General features: G+C 34.7%; 3 protein-coding genes across 4 annotated transcripts in view; 2 read left to right on the forward strand and 1 right to left on the reverse strand.

Moving 5' to 3' along the window:
• The first annotated feature begins 3823 nt into the window (after positions 1–3823).
• Positions 3824–7036, forward strand: LOC106331313. The gene is made up of 7 exons (XM_013769635.1): positions 3824–3930; positions 4016–4087; positions 4189–4338; positions 5238–5402; positions 5879–5932; positions 6083–6232; positions 6638–7036. Exons 1-7 carry the CDS (start codon positions 3859–3861, stop codon positions 7007–7009), a joined length of 1035 nt encoding a protein of 344 aa, XP_013625089.1. The 5' UTR covers positions 3824–3858; the 3' UTR covers positions 7010–7036.
• A 726-nt stretch (positions 7037–7762) lies between these two features.
• On the forward strand, positions 7763–9119 carry LOC106331319 (cyclin-dependent kinase B1-2). The gene is made up of 4 exons (XM_013769642.1): positions 7763–8402; positions 8488–8557; positions 8668–8806; positions 8894–9119. The coding sequence occupies exons 1-4, from the start codon at positions 7772–7774 to the stop codon at positions 8984–8986; spliced, it is 933 nt and encodes a 310-aa protein (XP_013625096.1). The 5' UTR covers positions 7763–7771; the 3' UTR covers positions 8987–9119.
• Positions 9120–14805: 5686 nt separating this feature from the next.
• LOC106331317 (protein LURP-one-related 8-like) overlaps positions 14806–22475 on the reverse strand; it is an 11550-nt gene continuing 3880 nt past the window's right edge. Inside the window, exons 2-3 of one of the 2 annotated variants that reach the window (XM_013769640.1) lie at positions 16493–16753; positions 14806–16370 (exon numbers count right to left, since the gene is read on the reverse strand). In XM_013769640.1, coding sequence (XP_013625094.1) covers positions 16020–16370; positions 16493–16729 — 588 coding nt within the window. In that variant the 5' untranslated portion in view covers positions 16730–16753 and the 3' untranslated portion in view covers positions 14806–16019. Of the gene's footprint in view, positions 16374–16492; positions 16754–22475 lie in introns of both variants that reach the window. The other variant, XM_013769639.1, reaches the window with a different exon arrangement.

A 22475-nucleotide genomic window follows, 5' to 3' on the forward strand; every position in this document is an offset into this window, starting at 1 on the left:
ACATATATATAGAGAAATTTTCGAGTTGGGTAGTTGAAATATAACAACGATTTTACAAGGAATATTTTACATGGATTTTACATGGTTTTAACATATTATTTACAACGACTTTACGACGAAATTAGGTAAGTTAAAGCACATTGAATACACGTTTTCACCTAAATATAACGGTAACATGCTTCGTTGTAATGTTGATGTAATGATTACGACGTATTTCTCATTCCACGTACATTCGTCGTAAACTTACATGGAGTTTACGACGAAATCAATTCATCGTAAATTTACATGGCGTTTACGACGAAAGTTAGATTCCTCGTAATTGCGTTGTAAACACCATGTAAATTTACGACGAAATATTTTTGCCGTAAATGTTCGTTGTTATGGGCACGTTTTCTTGTAGTGTTTAGTTTAGGTGTTTCTACATTAAGTAAACATAGTTGAAGGATTTTACCTTTAAAAATAAAATAAAAATAAAAAAAAAATCAAAATTTTATAATATTATCTAAAAAGTAGTAACTTAAAATTTTAAAATTATCATTTTAAAACAAATTTGTAAATATATGAGTTTGTTGTGTTTTTAACATCAACATTATATATGTATAAATTAAAAAAGTAAAAACCCAGAATAATAAAATTACTAAAAGGTTAAAAATGTAAAAAAACAAGAAAATATAACAAAAAACATATTCTATCTAATAAAAATGTAATAATAAATCTTTAGATAATTTTTATTATATTTTCTGGGGTTTACATTTTAAATTTATACATATATAATTTTTATGTTAAAAATATATCAAACTCATATATTTACAAAACAAAAGTGCTAATTTTGAAAATTTAAGTTACTAATTTTTAGATAATATTATAAAATTTTGATGTTATTTATTTTCAATGGTAAAACTCCTCAACTATGTTTATTTAAAATAGAAACACTTAAACTAAAGATTTACCGGTAGTAATGGTAATTATGACCTGCTCGAGTTTAATTCATTAATTAAAGTTAGTTCGAGATTTTTTTCGTTAAATACTTATTTTGAGGGTTTTATCTCAAAACAGACTTAATTGAGGGTTTTTAACGTAAAAAATCATTAATATAATAGAGATATGTTTTATTTATGATTTTTAAAAAATATATCTTATCTACGAACCTTAATTTTGAAATGCCCAAAACTAAATTGGGCTGTGAATAGACGTTGGGAAATGGGCCTAGCCAGTCTCCACTCGATAAAATATTTATAAAAAAACCTCGGGCAAATAATTAGATTTTTGTAAAATTATTATACTAATTAAGTGCATTGGTTTAGATTTTTTTTCTTCAAAATATAAATAAATCGAACTCTTCGTAAAAGAAATTAAAATTTTATTCATTAAATATTACTCCATCCGTTTCGTATTAAGTGTCGTTTTAGAGATTTTTTTTCGTTACAAAATAAGTGTCGTTTTCGATTTTCAATGCAAAATTTATTAATTTTATGCAAAATTTATTTTCTATTGGTTTAAATATGGTTAGGTGTATAGGTAATAGTGTTTTTTTATAGGAAATGTACAAAATTAATTGTTTTCTTAATCCGTGTGCCGAAACCTAAAACGAAACTTATAATGAAACAGATGGATTATTATTTTTTGAGATTTAATTAGATAAAACTCTTGATATTGATAACCTAACCGATGATATATGTCATAATCATTATTCTTTCTCAGGTTTGCTGTTAAAAAATTAAAGTATGTATGGTATGATGAGAAAACAACGTTATTATCTTGAAAAAATTGAAACCTCATCGACTTTTCACATTATGTCGATCTTGGTGTATTTTTTTCTCCGAAACCTCATAAAAACGAGACATATGCATGTTCTTCTTTTTGTAACCCTCCTCTTTTCTTCGGAAGAGACTCGCACCACCAACGCGTAACAATAATTAAATCTTGCTGTGAATCTTGTGAATAAGCTTCTTCAGCGGCTTCGAGGTAATCCACTGGTTTGTTTTTTTTTGCGTGTCTTCAAATTTCTCAACCGTTTCTTTTCAACTTACATTTTTGTATTTTCTTATGTTTTATAGATGTATTCGCCTTATGATGATAGTGGCTCTTCAGTTGAAAGCCAGATCCTTCTGATGCTTGGAGCTGTGACGATAAGTATTGGCGCAGGTCTGATATTTTATTGCGTAATTAGATTATTAAGAATGTATCGTTCTACTACTCAATCTCCGGTGCCAAATGCTGGAGACATAGAGTTAGGACATCAAGAAGTACAACTAGCTCCTGTGCTAAGGGAAAACTTTGTATTTGTGCATGGGGAAAACGAGTGTAACATCTGCTTAGAGGAATTCGAACCCAACGTCGTATTGGCAAATACGCTATGTGGGCATGCATTCCACTTAGATTGTTTACGTAAGTGGAATGGAAATACTTGTCCAACGTGTCGTATAAATTTAGTTTAGTTTTCTGTACAAATAGGCCAATGATATTGTATGGATTTTTAAAGTAACAGAATATATATTTTATTTCAATAGTTTAATTGTCCAGTATTTGGAAATTTGTAATCGATTCGCTAGGTAATTCGTAACTCTTGTAGCCAGATTTGTTTCCCCAATCAACACAATATTTTATATTTTCATATCCATTAATAATTATGGATATTGGTGGTAAATGTCTAAAACTATAAATAAACAAAAGACAAAAGATTAATAAACGCTAATATAATAATAAAATTTAAAAAACCCTGTTTTTGTCGGCTAAGTATCATTAATTTAAAGCCCAATGGGAATGAAACAAGAGGCATCGGGTTTACAAATGAGGCCCAACAGAGAGTTAGCAAAACAAATTTAAAGTTTAAGCCCAAATTTGAGGAAAGCTTGGGTGTTTATCTCTGCTCCCACGTGTTCAACATCAACGCAAGCGACGAAACGCATCCATCATGCACCCTAGCAGTCGTCGGTCACCCTGAAGCAACTCCTCCGTGAACTCGACGTAATCGTTTCTTGTTGCTTTGTCCCTTTCCGGTCGACGTTGAGAGCAACCATGCTCCAAACACCAATACCAACTTAAGCTACTTCTATGCATAGCCTTCCCTCTCTGCTTTAATCTTCCTCTGCCTATTAAGAAGAGCGCACCTCCGTCGTCTCCGGTAAAGATTTAAATCAGAGATATGTTCCCGCCCCAGTAAGGATTGACGGATCTGAAAGCCACCGAAATAACCGTCTCTAACATGGTAAATTCCGAGTGAAAATAAAAGATGATAGGAGTGATATGCAAACAAAGAGAAGCACAGCGAAATTATTCAATTAAAAGATGATCAAATTTTTTTTATTAGTTCAACTAAACATCAGAGAACGATATAAGATGGTTGTTAACCCACTCTGATTTGAGTTGAAGAAAACAAAAATCCTAATGTAGAACGGGAAGATCCCATAACTAAAATAAAAGATCATGGTCAATGAAAGAAAGAGATACTTCTAGCTGACTTATGATCAAACAAAACAACAAAAGAAACAAACCTATCTCTTTTACCAAAAACAAAAAAACAAAAACAAAAAACAAACCTATCCCCATCCCTTTGAAGGATTTTGAGGAGATGAAATTTTCTCAGAGTCTATTTTTTTTCCAAAAAACCCATTAGAAAATTAATTAGTTGTCGACTCAAATTGTCTTTTTTCTTTCGTCGACTGACTCAAATTGGTTTTATATGACTAGTAACGTAACGTTCGTAAGGTAATAATGACTCAAATTGTTGACTGAAAATTAACGTAACGTTCATAAGATATTATGACTAGCAATAAATTAATTGGTTGTTTACTTGCATTGGTTTATATACGACGATCAATATCAATGGAGAAATTGATAAATTGAACTAAGATTACAATGGCTTTACATATACTGTTCGTTCTCTTTTCTCATGTGCTTTTAACGCAAGTGGTCGAAGGAAACACTGATGTAAGATTCTACGACACCTACTGTGTTTTTAATTTCTTAAGATTTGATGTTTTCAATTTAGAATTCATTTTCTTCAATTTTGCAGGATTTTGATTGTGTTGATATATACAAACAACCAGCTTTCCAACATCCATTGCTGAAACACCATAAGATTCAGGTATGGTGGTGATTTTGGTTCAATTAAACATGGAATAATCTTGTAAGAGCATAATCTTCTAAAATAAATTCTTAATCTTGTTATCGTGTGTAAAACTACAGGAAATTTTCTATCCGGATGAAAATCTTGATAGAAAGGGTCAATATAAAACGAATTATCAAAGTTGTCCAAAAGGAAAAGTGCCAATCTTAAAACAAAGAAATGGAACTAAGAGCGTTCATCTTGACACAGTCGAGTATCCGGGCCAACATGTAAATTTTTATTTTTTTTCATTGTTTCTAGAAATATATCCATTTACTGCACTGCAAAAAAATATAGGCACCGATTGGGGTTGAAACTTTGAGGACATTAGAATGGTTAACAGTCTTCAAAACTTTTTTTTTACCCAATCATACTTTGATGGCTTTACGTTTCACTAAAGTCTCAAAAGTCACTTTCAGTTATTTTTTTCAATTTTTTTCTTGAGATGCTTTGCTTTCTTTTTTTGAAAATGATTATTATTATATTTCTACCTCCGAACTTTTTCAAATTTATTTTTCTTATACTAAATTAATTTCATTAAATAAAAATTTGACTAATTAATGTATAATATTTTTTTCTTGTTCTTTTGAAATCTATTTTATAGTGCTTTATAATTATATATATCAATAAAGAAAATTTTAGTTTTTTAATAATTATATTTTAAATAGTAATTTTATATATTCTTTATTTATATATTTTTTCTTGTTCTTTTGAAATCTATTTTATAGTGCTTTATAATTATATATATCAATAAAGAAAATTTTAGTTTTTTAATAATTATATTTTAAATAGTAATTTTATATATTTTGTTATTTGTGATATAATCCTAGCATCTACGTGTTTTTAATAGTAGTTAATTTTGTGAAAAATTTCCATAGTTTTTAAAGCCACAGTTCTTAACAATCCGAAAACCTAAAGCGAAAGCCTAAAGCGGAAGCCTAAAGCGTAAGTCCGTAGTAACAATCGGAGCTATAATACTAAATAATTCTGATCACCAACTCAATTATACAAATTTCCGGAACTGATAAAATATGACTTTCCTTTTGTAGATAGTCACGTTGTTGCCTTCTTACTAGCCTTGTTGATTATAATAATTAAAATGATTATATTTTTATATTTGTGAGTACAGTTTGCAACAATTGAGACCGTTTTGGATGGGAGCATCTATCGAGGAGCAGAAGCTAATATAAGTCTTCATAGCTTAACTCTGCAGAATAACCAGTTCAGTAAAAGTCAAATTTGGTTAGAGAATGGACCCCGTAATGAACTCAATAGCATTCAAGTTGGTTGGGGAGTAAGTTACTGTAAAACTTTTGCTTTTTTTTACCACCGAAATTCGTTATAGGAAATTTGAGCCTATAACCAAAAAAAAAAATATATTTCACCAAGTAACCATTTCATTCTCTTTTTTTTTTCTATCTCTCTCTATCATTTTACTACAAAACTAATATTTTTCCCAATATAGTTATTCAGCAAATTAACCCATTTGTTATTACCATTTAAAAAATAATAATATAAATGTGTTATTATCATTAGATTCATGTATGAATATTAAATGAAAGTTTCATTTAAAACAGTATAATATTTGATTTTTAAGTTGTAGAAAAAATATGGCTGTCTTTTTGACATTTAATTCTTACAGATACAGTGAATACAAGTATATAAAAATGTATTATAAATTAAATTTTACGGTTATCCAACAAATTATCCACATTAACACGTATTTTTGGATACAGTATGTTTCATCATGTATTTTATAATTTTATTTAGGTACATCCAAGATTGTATGGTGATACTCACACAAGATTTACAATATATTGGACCGTAAGTAAATCAACTATTTTCGTATTTATGTTTCCTTATACATTGCAAACCAGTAAACAGTTCGTGATTAATTAAAACAAAGCAGAACAATTAGTGATTAGTCTTTCTCCTTCCATAGTACTTGCCTTATAATTGTTTTTAATTAATCAGGCAGATGGTTATAAAAACTCTGGATGCTATAACATACAATGTCCTGGCTTTGTTATTGTAACTCGAATTCCTTGGATTGGAATAGCGTTTCCTAGAACCTCTATTTATGGTGATAAAAAATCATTTACTTTCACACCGCAAGTATTCCAGGTAAATTTTGCTCAAGTTTCTATACAATAAACTAAATAGTTAATTTCTCTTTAAAATTTAAAATTTTAATGTTTTATCGAATAAATAAATTGTATATTGATTTAAAATTATTTTAAATAGTTAACTATAGATAGAGAATGATATATTTATAACCAGATTTTAATGAGCTTTTAATAAGTGTGAAGACAGAAAAAAAGATATCTCTTGGAAACCAAGAAATATCTTAATAAAAGTTACAATTAAAAAAAAAACATCCAGGCTCTGAAATATGTTTGGATGTGTCCTCATATTTTATCTTTTTAGTATTTTCTTAATATAGTTTCTATTAGTTTTTCTTATTAAAATCACATTATGCTTATAAATTATAGATATATTCTTAATTACTTTTTGTCTAAATTTTATTAGGATGGCTTAAGCGGAAATTGGGGATTGAAAATATTTAATGAAGTAATTGGTTACTGGCCCAAAGAACTATTCACACATTTAAACGACGGAGCATCTTTAATACGTTTTGGAGGAAATACATTTATGTCTCCGGATGGAATAAGTCCTCCAATGGGAAATGGGCATTTTCCGGTTATCGACTTTCAAAAAAGTTCATTTTTTCTGCATGTCAAAGTTAGGAACTCGAATTATCAGTTACTTGATATTGAAGACAGGGAAACAAGACGTTATTCAGATTCGTTCCAGTGTTATAGATTATCGTATTGGGGTTATGCGAAGTCGAATGGAGTATCCTTCTCCTTTGGAGGTCCAGGTGGAGACTGTGGTACTTGATGATTATGAATTTTATATATGTAATACCGACCAAAATTATCAAAATTATTACATATTAGGACCAAGTATCAGTACACCTCCTTACGCTTTCCACCAAAACCGGAAATTATATTTTCCCGCCAAATCAAAAATTTCATTTGCCACTTCAAAACAGAAAATCACGTTTCCCGTCAAAACCGAAAAATCGCAATTTCCCGTCAGCCTGAAAAATCATGTCTCCCGCCAAAACCGTAAAATCGTGTTTTCCCACCAAAACCGTAATATCACAATTTTCCACCAAAACCAAAAATCATGTTTCCCCGTAAAAATAAAAAAAATTGTGTATTCCTCCAAAAATAAATCATGTTTTCCCACAAAACGTAAAATTGGATTTTTTTCGTCAAAACCATAAAATCACATTTTGACTTTTATTATAGGTGAGATGTCATCACCGCATGTAAGGTGAGGTGTCATCACCACAAATCTTATAAGGATTTTTAACGTTAAAAATCATATATATAATCACAACCTCAAATACAAACATAACTTTTCATGTCGAAACGTAACAAAATACGCAATAAATAATTTAAAAATGATCAAATAAATTATTTTATTTCTTAAAAAGGACACTGCAAAAAAAGTGTTCAAAGTCCAAAAGAGCGGGAAAGGAGATCAGGCGCTTATCAGATCTAATCCCAAAGAGGGCTTTACTTAGGGTTTATAAACACAACACAGCACAAGAGCAAAAAGATCATCACTTTCATCATCCCCTCCTAATCAAAAATGGACAAGTACGAGAAGCTCGAGAAGGTCGGCGAAGGAACCTACGGCAAAGTCTACAAAGCCGTCGAGAAAGACACCGGAAAGCTCGTCGCTTTAAAGAAAACCCGCCTCGAGATGGACGAAGAAGGCATACCGCCAACAGCTCTCCGCGAGATCTCTCTCCTCCAGATGCTCTCCCAGTCAATCTACATCGTCCGCCTCCTCTGCGTCGAACACGTCCTCCAATCAAAAGACTCTTCTTCTTCTTCTCAAAAATCCAACCTTTACCTCGTTTTCGAGTACCTCGACACGGATCTCAAGAAGTTCGTCGATTCGTATAGGAAGGGCGCGAACCCGAGGCCGCTCGAGGCTGATCTTGTGACGAGGTTTATGTTTCAGCTTTGTAAAGGTGTGGCTCATTGCCATAGTCACGGCGTGCTTCACCGTGATCTCAAGCCGCAGAACCTGCTTCTTGATAAGGAGAGAGGGATTTTAAAGATTGCTGATTTGGGTCTTGGTCGTGCTTTCACTGTTCCTTTGAAGTCTTATACTCATGAGATTGTTACGCTTTGGTATAGAGCTCCTGAGGTTCTTCTTGGCTCTACTCATTACTCCACTGGTGTTGACATGTGGTCTGTTGGATGCATCTTTGGTTAGTCTACCCACCACTTGCTTTGATGAGATGTTGTGTCTTTGGTCTTGTACTTGTTTGCCTTATTGATGTTTGTTACTTGCAGCGGAGATGATAAGGAGGCAAGCTCTTTTCCCTGGTGACTCCGAGTTTCAGCAACTGCTTCATATCTTCAGGTATTTTGATGCCACTGATACATGCTCATGAACTGATTTAGGATTATATCGCCAATGTTAATATCTAAACTGAATCTTTAAACATGGTTCTTTCTTTTTGGTGCGTGGAGATTGCTTGGAACACCAACTGAGAAGCAATGGCCTGGTGTGATGACTCTGCGTGACTGGCATGTGTATCCAAAGTGGGAGCCGCAAGACTTGTCAAGTGCTGTTCCTTCTCTATCCCCTGAAGGGGTTGATCTTCTCACGGTATGCTCTTCTTTCTGTTGGGTTTGCTAGTTAATGTCTATTTGTTTGAGTGTGAGATTAAAGTCTGAAGCTTTGAACAAAATGCAGAATATGCTGAGGTACAATCCAGCTGAAAGGATTTCAGCAAAAGCGGCTCTTGACCATCCTTACTTTGACAGCCTTGACAAATCTCAGTTCTGAAGCTGAACTTGTCTGAACAATCATCCTCTGGCAAAATTGCAATCTTGTATTACTGATCAGGCTTCTGCTTGGAGTCTGGAAGTTGATTCCTCAGCATCATCTTGGTGATTTTACTTTTCTGGTGTTTGAGCGATTTCTACGTCCATTTAAATTTTAGATGACAAATTGCAACACAGAGAGATGAATCCAAAATGCTCTGATTATTTTTTCTCAAGCAAGAATCATAGTAGTGTACATAAATGGGAGCTGAATCCCCCAAATGGTTCCTGCTTCATTACAACTACAATTGCTGCTCAAAGACTACAAAGTTCACTAATCACATTACACATAATTTTAGGAAGAAAGCAAGATACAAAGAGATCTCCATAGCTACTCTTTGTATCTTGCTTACCATTTCCTACTATCCATTGATCTTCTGTATCTGCTTACAATATCAGATGATCACATCCTGCTCGCTTGTTATGTAGATACTGTTTGTGTTACTATCTGGATGCCAAAGTCCAAAGATGGTTCCAGACAGAAATATGAACGCTGCAGGTGTCATGAATTCAGTTCTGCTAGCTTCTGTCAGCTCAGCGTTTTCACACCTTTCATGAACAAAAGCTCTATTAGCAAACATAAAACACACAAATACATGCAAGAGACTGAAGGACTCGGGAACCGTGCCATCTTCGATTGATAGGATCTTCAAGGAGACATGACTTTGTAGCTCTCTTGAAAATCAATAACATTATCCATGGACTGATGCAGATAAAACAAACACTTGCGCAGGTTTGAGTTAACACATAGCTTAGTTGACAAGTACTTCAATCTAGTCAAAGTACACAAAAAAACTTGGCGAATGAAAGTGGTGACGAAGGAGCTCAGTGAGAAGACAAGTGTTGTGTATATGTATTGCCTCTCAATCCACTAGACAAGCTTCGACTGATAGGCACTACCTGAATCAGAACTGGTCATGGACATAGCTAAAATGAAACAAGAGTTAATATATAGTCATATATCCTTAATTTGTAAAAAAAAATATTAATATTAAACTGTTTATGGTTGCAAAATCTTAGATTTTCCTGAATGTAACTCATCTATGCAGAAACTATTTCATTTATATTTCGACATAATTTTTATATTGCTTAATTGATCCTAGTTCACGATAGACTTTGGAAACATTATAACATTTTTAGCAAGTCTATTGAATATTTGTGATAATTTTGTAACAGACTTGTTTCATGCATAAATAAAACTATAAAAGTAAAACATGTGTCATCTTATCTTATATAATAAAGGAGACTTGCCTCTCTCCTCCTGCGTCCACGTCAGCAAGGAAGGAGGGGTAAATCGCGACACATCAGCACATCACCCTCTCTCCTGCGTTTAAAATGTCATTTACGGATCGTATATTTTGGGCTTTGTCGTTTGTTTTGTATTATGTATTTTTTTGGGTTTTGTGGAATTTTTAATATTTGGACCTTGGTATGTTTGGCCCAGAGTTAGATATATTATGTTTGTGTATCGTCTTCAACCCCGACGTCTTCTAAATCCTAATCTCAGCTTCTTAGTCATACACCACAACTGAGTAACGGCTTCACCACTTTATGCTGAAGCCATAAACCTTACATTTAATCTTAGTTAAGTCGAGCCCCACTACTTCTCATTACTTCACAACCTTCGATCTCTTCGGTTTCTTCGCGATTTTGGATCTATAAATAGGCAGCTCCTTCTTGATGGTTCTCACAGATTCATTACTTCTTCCTACTTAAAACTCATACAAAATCCTGCATTTCTTCACACTTCACTGTCAATTGGCATTGCATAGGAAAACCGATGTGGTCTTCAAATCACGACGCTTCTGGACCACACCTTCTGTAACAGTTGCCTTTACCAATCATCTGTGACATTAAACAGATCACGGCGGTTTCCCACATTTTACAGTCCGACTCCAGCCCACTTCTCCAACAGATCTCCGACGATTAATAGGAACTCCGCGACTAAGAAATTCTTCGAACGGCCGTTTCCTCCTCCGTCTCCGGCTAAAACCATCACAGCTGTTCTCACGAGACGCACGGCTCCTTGAAGCCACACTCTACGGCAATCCTTGAAAGTAGCGAAGCTGAAGGAGGTGGGGTGGGTTTGGATAAGAGCTTTGGATTCTCCAAGAGTTTATCTAGCAAGTACGAGATTGGTGATAAGTCGGTCGTGACCATTTTTGACACACTTGTCATGCAAGTTTAAGGGTGATAACAAAGGACAACAAGTCGCTGTTAAAGTTATTCTCAAAGAAAAGGTTAGTGCTTTTTGATTTGATATCTTCTGGTTCTGTTGTAGTGATGAGATCTATTAGAATGTTTGTAATTTGTTGTGTAGATGAAGACGGCTATTGCCATTGAAGATGTGAGTAGAGAAGTGAAGATATTGAGAGCTTTGTCTGGCCATGATGACCTCCTTTATTTCTATGATGCGTATTAGGATCATGATAATATCCATACAGTGATGGAGTAAGCTCTCTTTTAGTTTAGAGTTTGTTCCTATATCAGCCTACGAGAATCTTTAACAAGTGTTTTGTTGTTTTAATCTATGTGAAGGAGGAGAGCTTTAGGATTGAATATTCTCACGGTAAGGGGGCAGTACACAGAGGAGGTACAAAGACTATTATGATACAAATATTGTATATAATTGCATTTTGTCATCTCCAAAGTGTCGTACAACAAGATCTCAAACCCGAGGTGATTAAAGACCCTTTCTTTTGCTTATACATTTGATGTCTTATCGCCATCTTATACCTAAAACTGTTTGCTTCAGAATTTTCTATTTACCTCAAAAGAAAACACCTTACAGTTGAAGGCAATAGATTTTGGCTTCTCAGATTATAATCTTTATATATAAAGATTGGGTTTTAGGTAAAAGACAAGATCCTATAAGGATATATCACTCTCTTTATGCGGAATGATTAGACCAAATTAAAAATAGAAGCTTAAAGCCTCATAGAACGACAATTCAAATTCATCATACCCCTTTGGTTCAAATTCAATTCCATAATTGTGTGACTTGCACGAGAATATACCTCTTAATTATTTTAAAAGTACGATAATTGTGTTTTACACTTAAAACATACAAAAAAACGATTATGATACCATGCTTTGCACTCAATGTCAACTCGACTTTCACACTCCACCAAAATTAGACATAATGTTACAAAGATCTACGACTATATCTCCAAGTCATTTTGTCGCTATTATTTATTGTATCAATTTAATTGGTTGTACATTTTACAATGTCTTACACTACAAAAAAAGAAGTGAATTGTATCACTTAATTTATATCACAAAATAAAGTGATTCTATTTTATATCATTTTTGTAAATGAGACAAATATATAAAAGTTAGCATCATTTATAAGAAATTGATGTTTTATTAAATTATTTGGCATCAATTCAGTAAAATGACATATTTTTGTTGTAAGTTGTAAGTTGTATCACTTTAACAAAAAATGATACTATTATATAAAGTTATATCAATTATATAAATGATGTATTTATTTTGCTGTTGACATCACTTATTAAGGTGATACTTATAAATAAAACCGATCCTAATAATTTTTTTTATATATCATATATAATTATGTTAAATAATTTCAGTTACAAGAACTGATGTAACAATCACAAAACCAAATAAAACAACCCACTAAAACCAATCCGTTTAAAAACTATTATAAACTTCACAATCCAAACATTACGTGAAGTAGTTACTGATAGATTCTTTGGGTTTGGTATGTTTTTCTGTAATTCAATTAGTATTTATTCTATAACTGTTTACCTCAATCAAAAATCTTCTTCTCTATCATGATCCATATTTCATGAGTTCTTCTTCTTCTCTCAATTTTAAACTTTTTGTTAGTTTAAATTTTTCAACAAATATTATTCATTTCTTTCTTAAATTGAATTAACGTCTCCGGTCTCTCTCTATATATATATATTTGTTTTTGTACATTGTCGAGATTTCAAATTGTGATGACAATGAGGTGTTTAAAGAAAAAATGATGATAATATCTAAGGAAGAAGATGATGAGACATGATGTGTCTAGGGTTCTTGGTATTTTGAAGGTATTATAAACAGATTTGACTTTAGAATAAATCTTAGTTATGTGGCAACTCTTTTTCCTAAAGATTGGTACTATTGTTGCCAGGTTTCAATAGCAATTGGGTTCGATGCTGGAGTATTGTCGTGTCTGGAGTACATGCATGAAAGCAGAATCGTGATCTGAAGACGAAGAGTACAGGACTGCCTCATGTTGTCTGAAGTATAAATTAGAAAAGTAGGAGCAACAAGCTTCACGCCATGATGGAAGATTGAGGATGAAAATAAAATTCAAAGAACAAGAAGAAAAAAAGAAGAATCTAGATAGAAGAAAATCATGATCAGTTATTTTTAACTATTTTTTCTCTAAATTCATCTATTTTAGTGATTTATCTGTAAAGCTTCTTTAGTTTTTTTTTCTCATCAAATTATACTTTCAGTGGAAAAGAATAAGAAATAGTCAATGCAATTAATTTTTTTATTTTATTTATTGACAAATTTATTTACTGTATAAGAATAATTAATAATATTTAAATTTAAAATTATAAAAATATAATCATTAAAATAATTCCGAATTTTAATATTTTTAATTTTTAATAATTGATAAATAATAAATAATAAATTATTGAAATCTATTATTATAATTGATGTTAACACTAACATCATTTAAAAAAAAACTGATGTAAGTTTTAGTATCATTTTTTGCAATTGATATGTATTTAACATCACTTAAAAATTGATGCAAATATTCAAATTTTTAACATCAATTATTAATAAAATGATGTAAATTATTTGCATCACCACTTTCAGAGTCATTTATATAAATGATATAAATTTCTTTTACATCATTTATAAGTGACTCAAAAATATAAAATAAATGATGTTTGATCATCTTTTTTTTGTAGTGTTACATCAAACTTATATAAGTAAAAAGAATATTTAGATAATGAGTTTCCAATAGCCAAAAATTGGATACTAAAAATTTTGAAATGCTTAAGACAACAAAAATGAATAATTTAAAATAAATTTATAACTGTATAGCTACTTATGTTTTTTTATAATAAATTATAATATATATATAATCATACTAAATATATATTCAAAATTAAAATTTAAACAAAAATCCCGGGCGTAGTCCGGGCCAACCCCTAGTAGACTCATAAAGAAGTAACAAATTATCTCTCTTGTTTTTTTTTTCTGATAACTTATCAAACTCATTATCATCACATTTTTTACATGCAAAAAAATACAAGTTATCATGCAGTGTTCGAAATATTCCCTTTTTTTTTTTTGAAAAAGGGCTTGTGTTCGAAATATTCTTATAGCGGCGGTTTATGTTGAATGGTTCTATTATTTGTTGTAAAAGAAAAACTTTCATAACTTACAATTATTATTATATATATATATATCCGACTAATCAGCCTCAACCACGCCTCCTTTTGTTGAACCATCCATACAAAAATACACTGTTCGACTTCATTTAAGGCCGAAACCAAAAACTGAAAACAAAAGTTGTTTCTGTTCATGTGTAACATTTAAAGAACACACATGCATAAATTACATAACAAAAAGGGAACTACTACTAGAAAAAGAACTCTCCCGAATACATCCTCTCTCTCTCGTTTAAACCCTAACGCGGCGGTGACAACCCCCGACGCCGGTGCCCTTTACCGGTGTCGGAGGATCCTCTTTCCTCCCCTCTCTTGTTTTAATTTGCCCTATCGTTGCTTCCCCCCTTTCGCCAGCGAGATGCTCGTGGTTGTGGAGTTCATCAAAGGTCTCTGGTGCTTGCTTTGACCGGGGCGGAGTAAGAGCTAAGAAGACTGAAGGTGGTTTCTGGAGCGGCGGCGAGCTGCGTGAAAAGGAGGTCCTGATACGGGTCGGATTTTAGGGTCTAGCTATCGGAGTCTGGAGATCCATTTTCCCCTCGGGTTCTTCGACTTCCAGCTTTGAGGCAGTGGAGCGTGGTTGATTTTGTCACTCTGTTTACAGATCTGAAGGCTGAGCCACAGTGACGGCCTGATTCTCAGATTTGTACAGAGAGGGGTGCATGTGGTAGCGTGCGAAGCTTACTCGGTGCGTGGGTGGCTCGTAGTCTATTCTCACCCAAGTGAACTCTGGAGGTGACCCTTCGGAGGCGTACCGGAGTGGATAAGGTGGCCGTGTGGTCATCGAATAAACTCTTGTGTTACGTGTTTGTTGACCTCTCAGATGTCGGAAAGAACCGTCTATGATTCGGTCGGCAGAAGGGAGGGAGACGCTTCATTTTGCATAAGAGAAATCTCGACATTGGCGTGATTGTTCACTGTAGAGGAAGCTGCTACTCCGGTTCTCGGAGGCAGAATGTGTCGGACCTTTTGCTCTTCCGAGTGGCCGGAGGCTCGGTGAAACACTTTTAGGAGTACGGTATTCGCATTGAAGATCCGGTAGCTGTGCTCCTTCTTCAGTTACAGGTCCTGCTTGACGCGGATGGAGCCACAGCCTCAACCCGACTTTCACAGTTCCAAAACCACTGATAATAACTTCTGGTCCTCCTTGGTGAGAGATTATGCGTCCAATGGGCGATGTAGCAACTGGCCGTGGTTCAACAGTTTCATCTTTAGTACCAGTATGCTAAGTGCTTTAATGGAATCTCTCTATAGGAGTCTCGTAGGTCGTGGTCATGTTTTGGTTTAACCGTTTTTTAGTGGTAGAATTAGGTGGTTTAAGAGATGGTTCATCTCGGGTCTTGGGATGAACTCGTTCTCGCAGTGGTGAAAAATGCAACAATGTATTCTAGGTTGTGCTGGATCCAAGTGAGAGATCACCTAGTGAGTGTTCCAGGCTGTTGCTAAGATGCGTTGTTGTATGTGTGGTCGAACTTGTGTAGTCAAAAACTTTGTACCAATTTATCTGTGAATGAAATAGTTGATGTTGAGACAAAACAAAAAGGGAACTACTATATACTTAAAAAGCTTGGAAAAAATTCAATAAGATCTAAACATCTTGTCGAGAATGATGGTCAATGCCATGGCCACACGAGGCTCCATCTCCGGTTCAACTATAAGTTTGAACACATCTTTGCCAAAGGAACCTCCTCCAACCATTGCATCTTTCCTCTTGATCTCTGCCGTTTTCCTCTTGTTCCTCCTCACGTCTACTATTTTGCAGCTTCTCTGCCCGTACGATCCTTCAACCTCATATAGTATTGTCTTCTTCGCACTAACCCACGCCAAGCTCCTCTTGTTTGTTAGTATGCTAACGTTTTTCTTTGCTGTAAATATTGGGTCTCTTTGTGTTTCTCCATCGTATACCGCCCAGCAATCTCCCATGCTCAACTTCTGGTCGATAAATCAAGAAGAAAGGAAAAATTCAAGACTAGTTTCATAATAAGGATTCACCACCAACGATAAATTGTTCTAGTGGCTAAAACTCTTGGATTATCTAATATGAAAAGTACCTTTCGGCGGATGGAGAGGAGAGGTAAGCCGGAAGCGTCCATAAGGACGATGTTGTCTCTAGTAGAGTTCATGTAGTTGTCAACCCTAAAGACAAGGTTTCCATTAGAGTTGTAAACTGTGAATCCATCGCAGTTGAAGAGAAGAGACTTCCTCCACACCGTTAAAACCACGGCTGCTTTACTATCACACAAGCTTTCCTCGTAAGTGTTTGGGAACTTTGGGTGAACTTTTGTCATTTTTCTTCTTGATTCTCTGTGTGTTTGATGATTCTTGTTGGAGAAGATGAGTTGATATTTTGTTTGATGAAGGGGGTTGCGTGTTTATATATACAATGTAGAAAGAGAATATGGCTGCGCAAATGAAAAGAATGGTCTCATCTTCTTGTATTCCACTAGAGGTATCATTTTCAGTCTATTACTATAAGATATCTAGTCTATTTAATTTGTATATTAAATTAATTTATTCCTTTATATAATCGAATATTATAGTACCGGTTTTAATTCACCTAAACTCCAACCAAATATTATATAGGAACATTGTATTTTTATTCCAGATCTGGCCAATACTGGCCCTACAGAATAGCTTATGGTCTCATATTTAATATAAATCTAACGCTAAGAGTTAGGAAAAAATCCCTCACTAACCCTAAATCAAATAGTTGAGAAATTTACATGAGTAGTACAGTACACGACTAATCAAATACTGTTTGGCTATTGTAAGTTTTAAATATTATCGTTGTTTTATTAACGTGCTATTTTATAAATTTTATTCTCTCAACTATATACTGAAGTTCAAGTTTCAAAAAAGAAAAAAACTATATACTGGTGTATACTTTTAGACTAAAAATAATATTTTATTATTTTCCCTTACATTTTTCTATTATAAATAGAGATTTTTTTTTAATAAATAGAGAATATTATTGTCTCATGTATAGAAAGAAAAAAAGAATCGACAGCAAGGAAGACCTGCGGGCCATAATATATTGTCTTTCCCGTGCATCTTTTTATAATGGAAAAAAGAGAATCTGTAGAAATATTCTTCATTTTCTTATATATTTCTGCAGAATTATCGCTTTATTCTCCAAAATTGAACCCAAAGTAATATATGATATACCCTAGTAGTCTATATCATAAACTGATAATCAATATGTATTCTTGATCCAAAACCTAATATAGTTAATTATTGGCTCTTTAAAACCAATTCTGTATCAGATATCAGATAATGTAGTTTTATAAAATCAAGCTTTTGAGTTATTACCATGAACATTTTGAGCCAAGGAAAACCATAATCTAGTGGAGCTGTGGAGGATAAGAATTGGTGGAAAGCAAAGTTCAGATATTGTATATAAATTCATAAAAACCAATTCAAAGTTTCAAACATGGTCATGAAGTACACCAAATTTTAGCAAAAGAAAAAAACATGGTCATGAAGTAAAATGAGTTAATAAATCGAGTTTTGAACCAATCCTTGGTTTTAGTATGATATGAATATATGCTGAAAGGAGGACCACTGTACCATATCATTGATCATTATAAATAATTAAGCCTAAGAAGAAAGTATGTGGCTGAGAAACGATTAGCGGTGGGAAAAGAAAAGTAAAACTATTTCTAACAAAATTCCACTAATTATTTTCTGATTAAAACTTTGATACTATTAAAATATCCTTGTTATATTTTTCCACGTCCGTTGGTAATAATGAATGTTCCACTTACGTTGACCTCTCATATTTATATTCCTTTTCGTTATCTATCGTTTGTTTACAGAAAGTGATTACGACCTTTGAGAGGTAAGACAGACGCGTCCCACTTTCACCAAAATAAAATTGGACTGAAAATTACGTGCTGCACTTTGAAGAATATGTTCTCTTGCTCTCTCTTTATTGCACTGCAGATGTAGTACAGCCTAATTGTTCTTCCTACAAAATCAGATTCCTCACTCTATATAGTCTATACCATCTCATTATTCTCTCATCGTAGCTAGCTTTACCGTGTGTTTACATGCTCATTTTGCATTTTACCTCGTACGTCATCATAAAATGGGTATTACGTGAATCTCGCTTTTTAAAGTAAATCCTTAGCTAAACTTTCGGTTTCAGTGGATGAATCCATTTTCCTATGCACTGCAAATGACTGGTATATTTTTAGAGTTTTAAGGTACTTATAAGATCCGCTTAAGAATGGAACTCAACATAATATATCATAGCTCAGAGTTCGATTTTCTTTATAGTTTTGTCAGCCTGTTCTTAGAATCTCCAATAAAATACTAAATATAAATAATCTAACATGAGACCACCAAAAATAAAACTACAACACACCTACGCGACTTTCATACCAACAAAGGGATCAGTTCACAAAATGAACATTTTCCTTCAGAAAGGTTCAAGAATCAAAACCTTAAACATAATCTTTAAACAAAAACTGCAATCCAATTATTAGAGACAAAATCTTCCACTCAGAAATTAAAAAAAAATATATTAATTTAGTATATAACATATACGAATCAATCCATTGTTCACCTGAGGACAACGAAAAAACTGATAGCTATACCAGACGCAGAGGAGATTAGGACTGCTACCTTCACGATCCATGCTGATAAAGCACCGGGACCGGATAGTTTTTCTGCGGGATTCTATCACTCCAATTGGGACTCCATTGGAACTGATATCGTCGAGGAAATTCAAGATTTCTTTGTATCCGGAATTCTACCTCCAAAGATCAATGAAACGTACATTCGGCTTATCCCAAAATCCAAAGTCCTAAAGCGGTTGCAGAGTATAGACCGATTGCTCTTTGTAATGTTTATTACAAGATCATATCCAAGATACTCACAAAGCGGCTGCAACCGCTGCTCCCGAACATCATTTCCGAAACTTTGTCCGCCTTTGTACCGGGACGAGCCATCTCCGACTACGTTTTAATCACACATGAGGTCCTACACTTCCTACACAACTCTAAGGCAAAAAAACGGTGTTCAATGGTGGTAAAGACGGACATGAGTAAAGCCTATGATAGGCTCGAATGGGAGTTCATTAGACTGGTTCTTGAAAGACTTGGCTTCCACCATAGAGTAATCTCATGGATAATGGAATGTGTCTCAACTGTTACCTACGCTTTCCTCATCAACGGCTCGCCTAGAGGAAGAGTTAAACCGAGTAGGGGGATCCGTCAAAGAGACCCACTATATCTTCATCCTTTGCGGCGAAGTACTCTCGGGTTTGTGTAACAATGCACAAGAATCAGGCCGGCTGGCTGGGATACAAGTGGCAGCGGGAAGCCCTCGAATAAACCATCTACTCTTTGCGAATGATACGATGTTCTTCATCAAAGCCGACAAGGACAACACAACAGAGCTGAAAGCGATCTTGAGTCAATACGAAGCTTCCTCGTGACAGACCATCAACGCCTCCAAATCGTCCATTACATTCTCAAGAAAGGCGTCGGCGTCATTGAAAGAAAGCATTAAGGGCTGTCTACAGATACAACGGGAAGGAGGACTAGGAAAGTACCTCGGACTGCCCGAGCACTTTGGAAGGAGGAAAAGAGATATATTCTCATCTATTGTGGACAAGATAAAAGTCAAGGGTAGTGGCTGGTCTAATAGACACCTATCTTCGGCTGGAAAAATGGTGATGCTACAAAGTGTCTTAACACCAGTCCCGTCCTACGCGATGACGGGCTTCAAGTTACCGATCTTGCTTTGCAATCGGATTCAGTCAACAGTGACAATATTCTGGTGGGACAACAACACTGGCAGTAGGAAAATGGCATGGGTGTCTTGGGCAAAAATGACTCAACCAAAAGGAGAGGGAGGGTTGGGTTTCCGCGACTTCCAAAGCTACAACGACGCTTTCCTGGCTAAGCTTGGTTGGAGAATAATCCACAACCCAAACTCTCTGATGAGTAGAGTCTTAACCGGGAAATACTGCACGAGCTCAAACTTCCTGAGTGTACAACATCGAGCTGTGGAATCACATGGATGGAGAAGCATATTGATAGGAAGAGACCTCATCTTGAGTAATGCGGGGTGGGCAGTGGGAAATGGTCAATCAATCAAGGCGTGGTCTGACCCCTGGCTCAGCCTTACGGAACATCAACGCCCAATGGGACCAGTCCCAGAGCACCAGACGGATCTTACCGTCGCAAGCTTACTCCTGGCCGATGGTTCCGACTGGAACAGAGAAGCGATCCAACAGTACTTCCCTCAGGAAGAAGAAAGGATTCTGATGATCAAACCTAGTAAAGTTGGAGCAGCGGACAAACTGATTTGGCTAGGCAATGATACAAGAGAATATACTACCACGTCAGGATATCAAATGGCCCTTAAGAACAGCACACCACCGGCAGCACCTCGGCAAGAACCCTTTGACTGGTATGGAGGAATCTGGAAGATGAACGTAGCACCAAAGATAAGGGTATTCTTATGGAAGATCTTTCAAAATGCCTTACCAGTGGGAGAGCGCCTAGCAACAAGAAATATCCCTTATCCTAGAATGTAAGCGCTGCAATCAACCAGAATCTATTACTCATCTGTTTCTCCACTGTGAATTCGCACAAAAGGTATGGGAGATCGCCCCTTTTAGTGAAAGCATGGATAATATAGGAATGGTAGATTTGGCTTCTGCATGGCCTACTCTATATGGATTGAGTTGTCTCCCACCTACTGGAATTGGTGCAGGACCACTGGCCCCGTGGATCATATGGTCTCTATGGACGGCAAGGAACAAGCTGGCCTTTGAAAATAAGGCAAGCACACCTGAGGATGTGATCTCCAATTCCATCGGAACGGCATGAGAATGGTTAAACGAGCAGCTAAGGGACTCCTCTGCAAAAAAAGCTGTAGCTCCTAAGACTTCCCCAAACCCACCTAACACAGTAATGATTAAGACGGACGCGGCCTAGAGGGGTGACCTAAGGATAGCGGGTCTCGCGTGGAGTATTGAAGGAAACGAGCAACAGCTTACTAGAATGGCTCACTGCCATTATGTAGCTTCACCGCTAGTAGCAGAGGGACTCGCCCTTCTGGAAGCTCTTGTCTTCAGCATCTCAAAAGGCATACAACGGGTGCAAGTGTTCTCGGACTCCCTCCAACTGATTAACGCTCTGACAAAAGCAAAGCCAATTGCAAAATTGCATGAAATTACTTCAGATATCTCCTCTCTAGCTCTTAACTTTGAGTTTATTTCTTTTTCATGGATTCATCGTAGCCAAAACAAAGAGACTGAAGCTTTAGCTAAGCAAGCTTTGTTTATGGAATCTGATGTAATGAACATTAGGGTTTAACCCCTTATTAAGAAAGTTTGTGTCACAAAAAAAAAATCCATTGTTCACTAATTTTTTTTAGATTGTAAGCTCATCTAATTTATTGCAATAAATCGTATGATGTTGATGGTCTAAATTAAAAAAAAAAATCAAGTAGAGTTTTTTTTTTGTCGTGGCTTTGTGAAGTAGTCGTGTGTCTTTATAATTAGTAGACTGGCCATCTTACTGAAGAATGGTCATTTAGTGAACCAATATAGACAACGTAGGCATGGGCATTCGGGGTCCCAATCGGGTTTCGGTTTTATCCATTCGGGTTTTGTTTTTTCGGGTTTATCAAAATCAACCCCATTCGGGTTATATAAAAGTTCGGTTCGGGACCGGTTCGGGTTCTATCGGGTTCGGATTGGGGTTAGTAAATCTTCAAAAAATCGGTATAACCCATTGTACTTTCGGGTTCGGGTCACAATCGGTTCTTCGGTTTAAAAATATCTGATTTGTACCTATTTTGTAACTAAAACATAAATGAAATCGGTTCTTCGGATTTAAAATACATGATTTGTACATATTTTAATAGCCAAAACATAACTAAAATCGATTCAAAAATAAGAAAAAACATCAAATGTGATCATTCAAAATCAAGCGAAAGATAAACATAGTTAGTGATAGAAAAAAAACCAGATAAATAAAATCATAAAACAAAAACTAAGTTCTCATGAACATTATT

This window comes from Brassica oleracea, chromosome C3 (assembly GCF_000695525.1).
Source record: "Brassica oleracea var. oleracea cultivar TO1000 chromosome C3, BOL, whole genome shotgun sequence".
NCBI lineage: Eukaryota > Viridiplantae > Streptophyta > Magnoliopsida > Brassicales > Brassicaceae > Brassica > Brassica oleracea.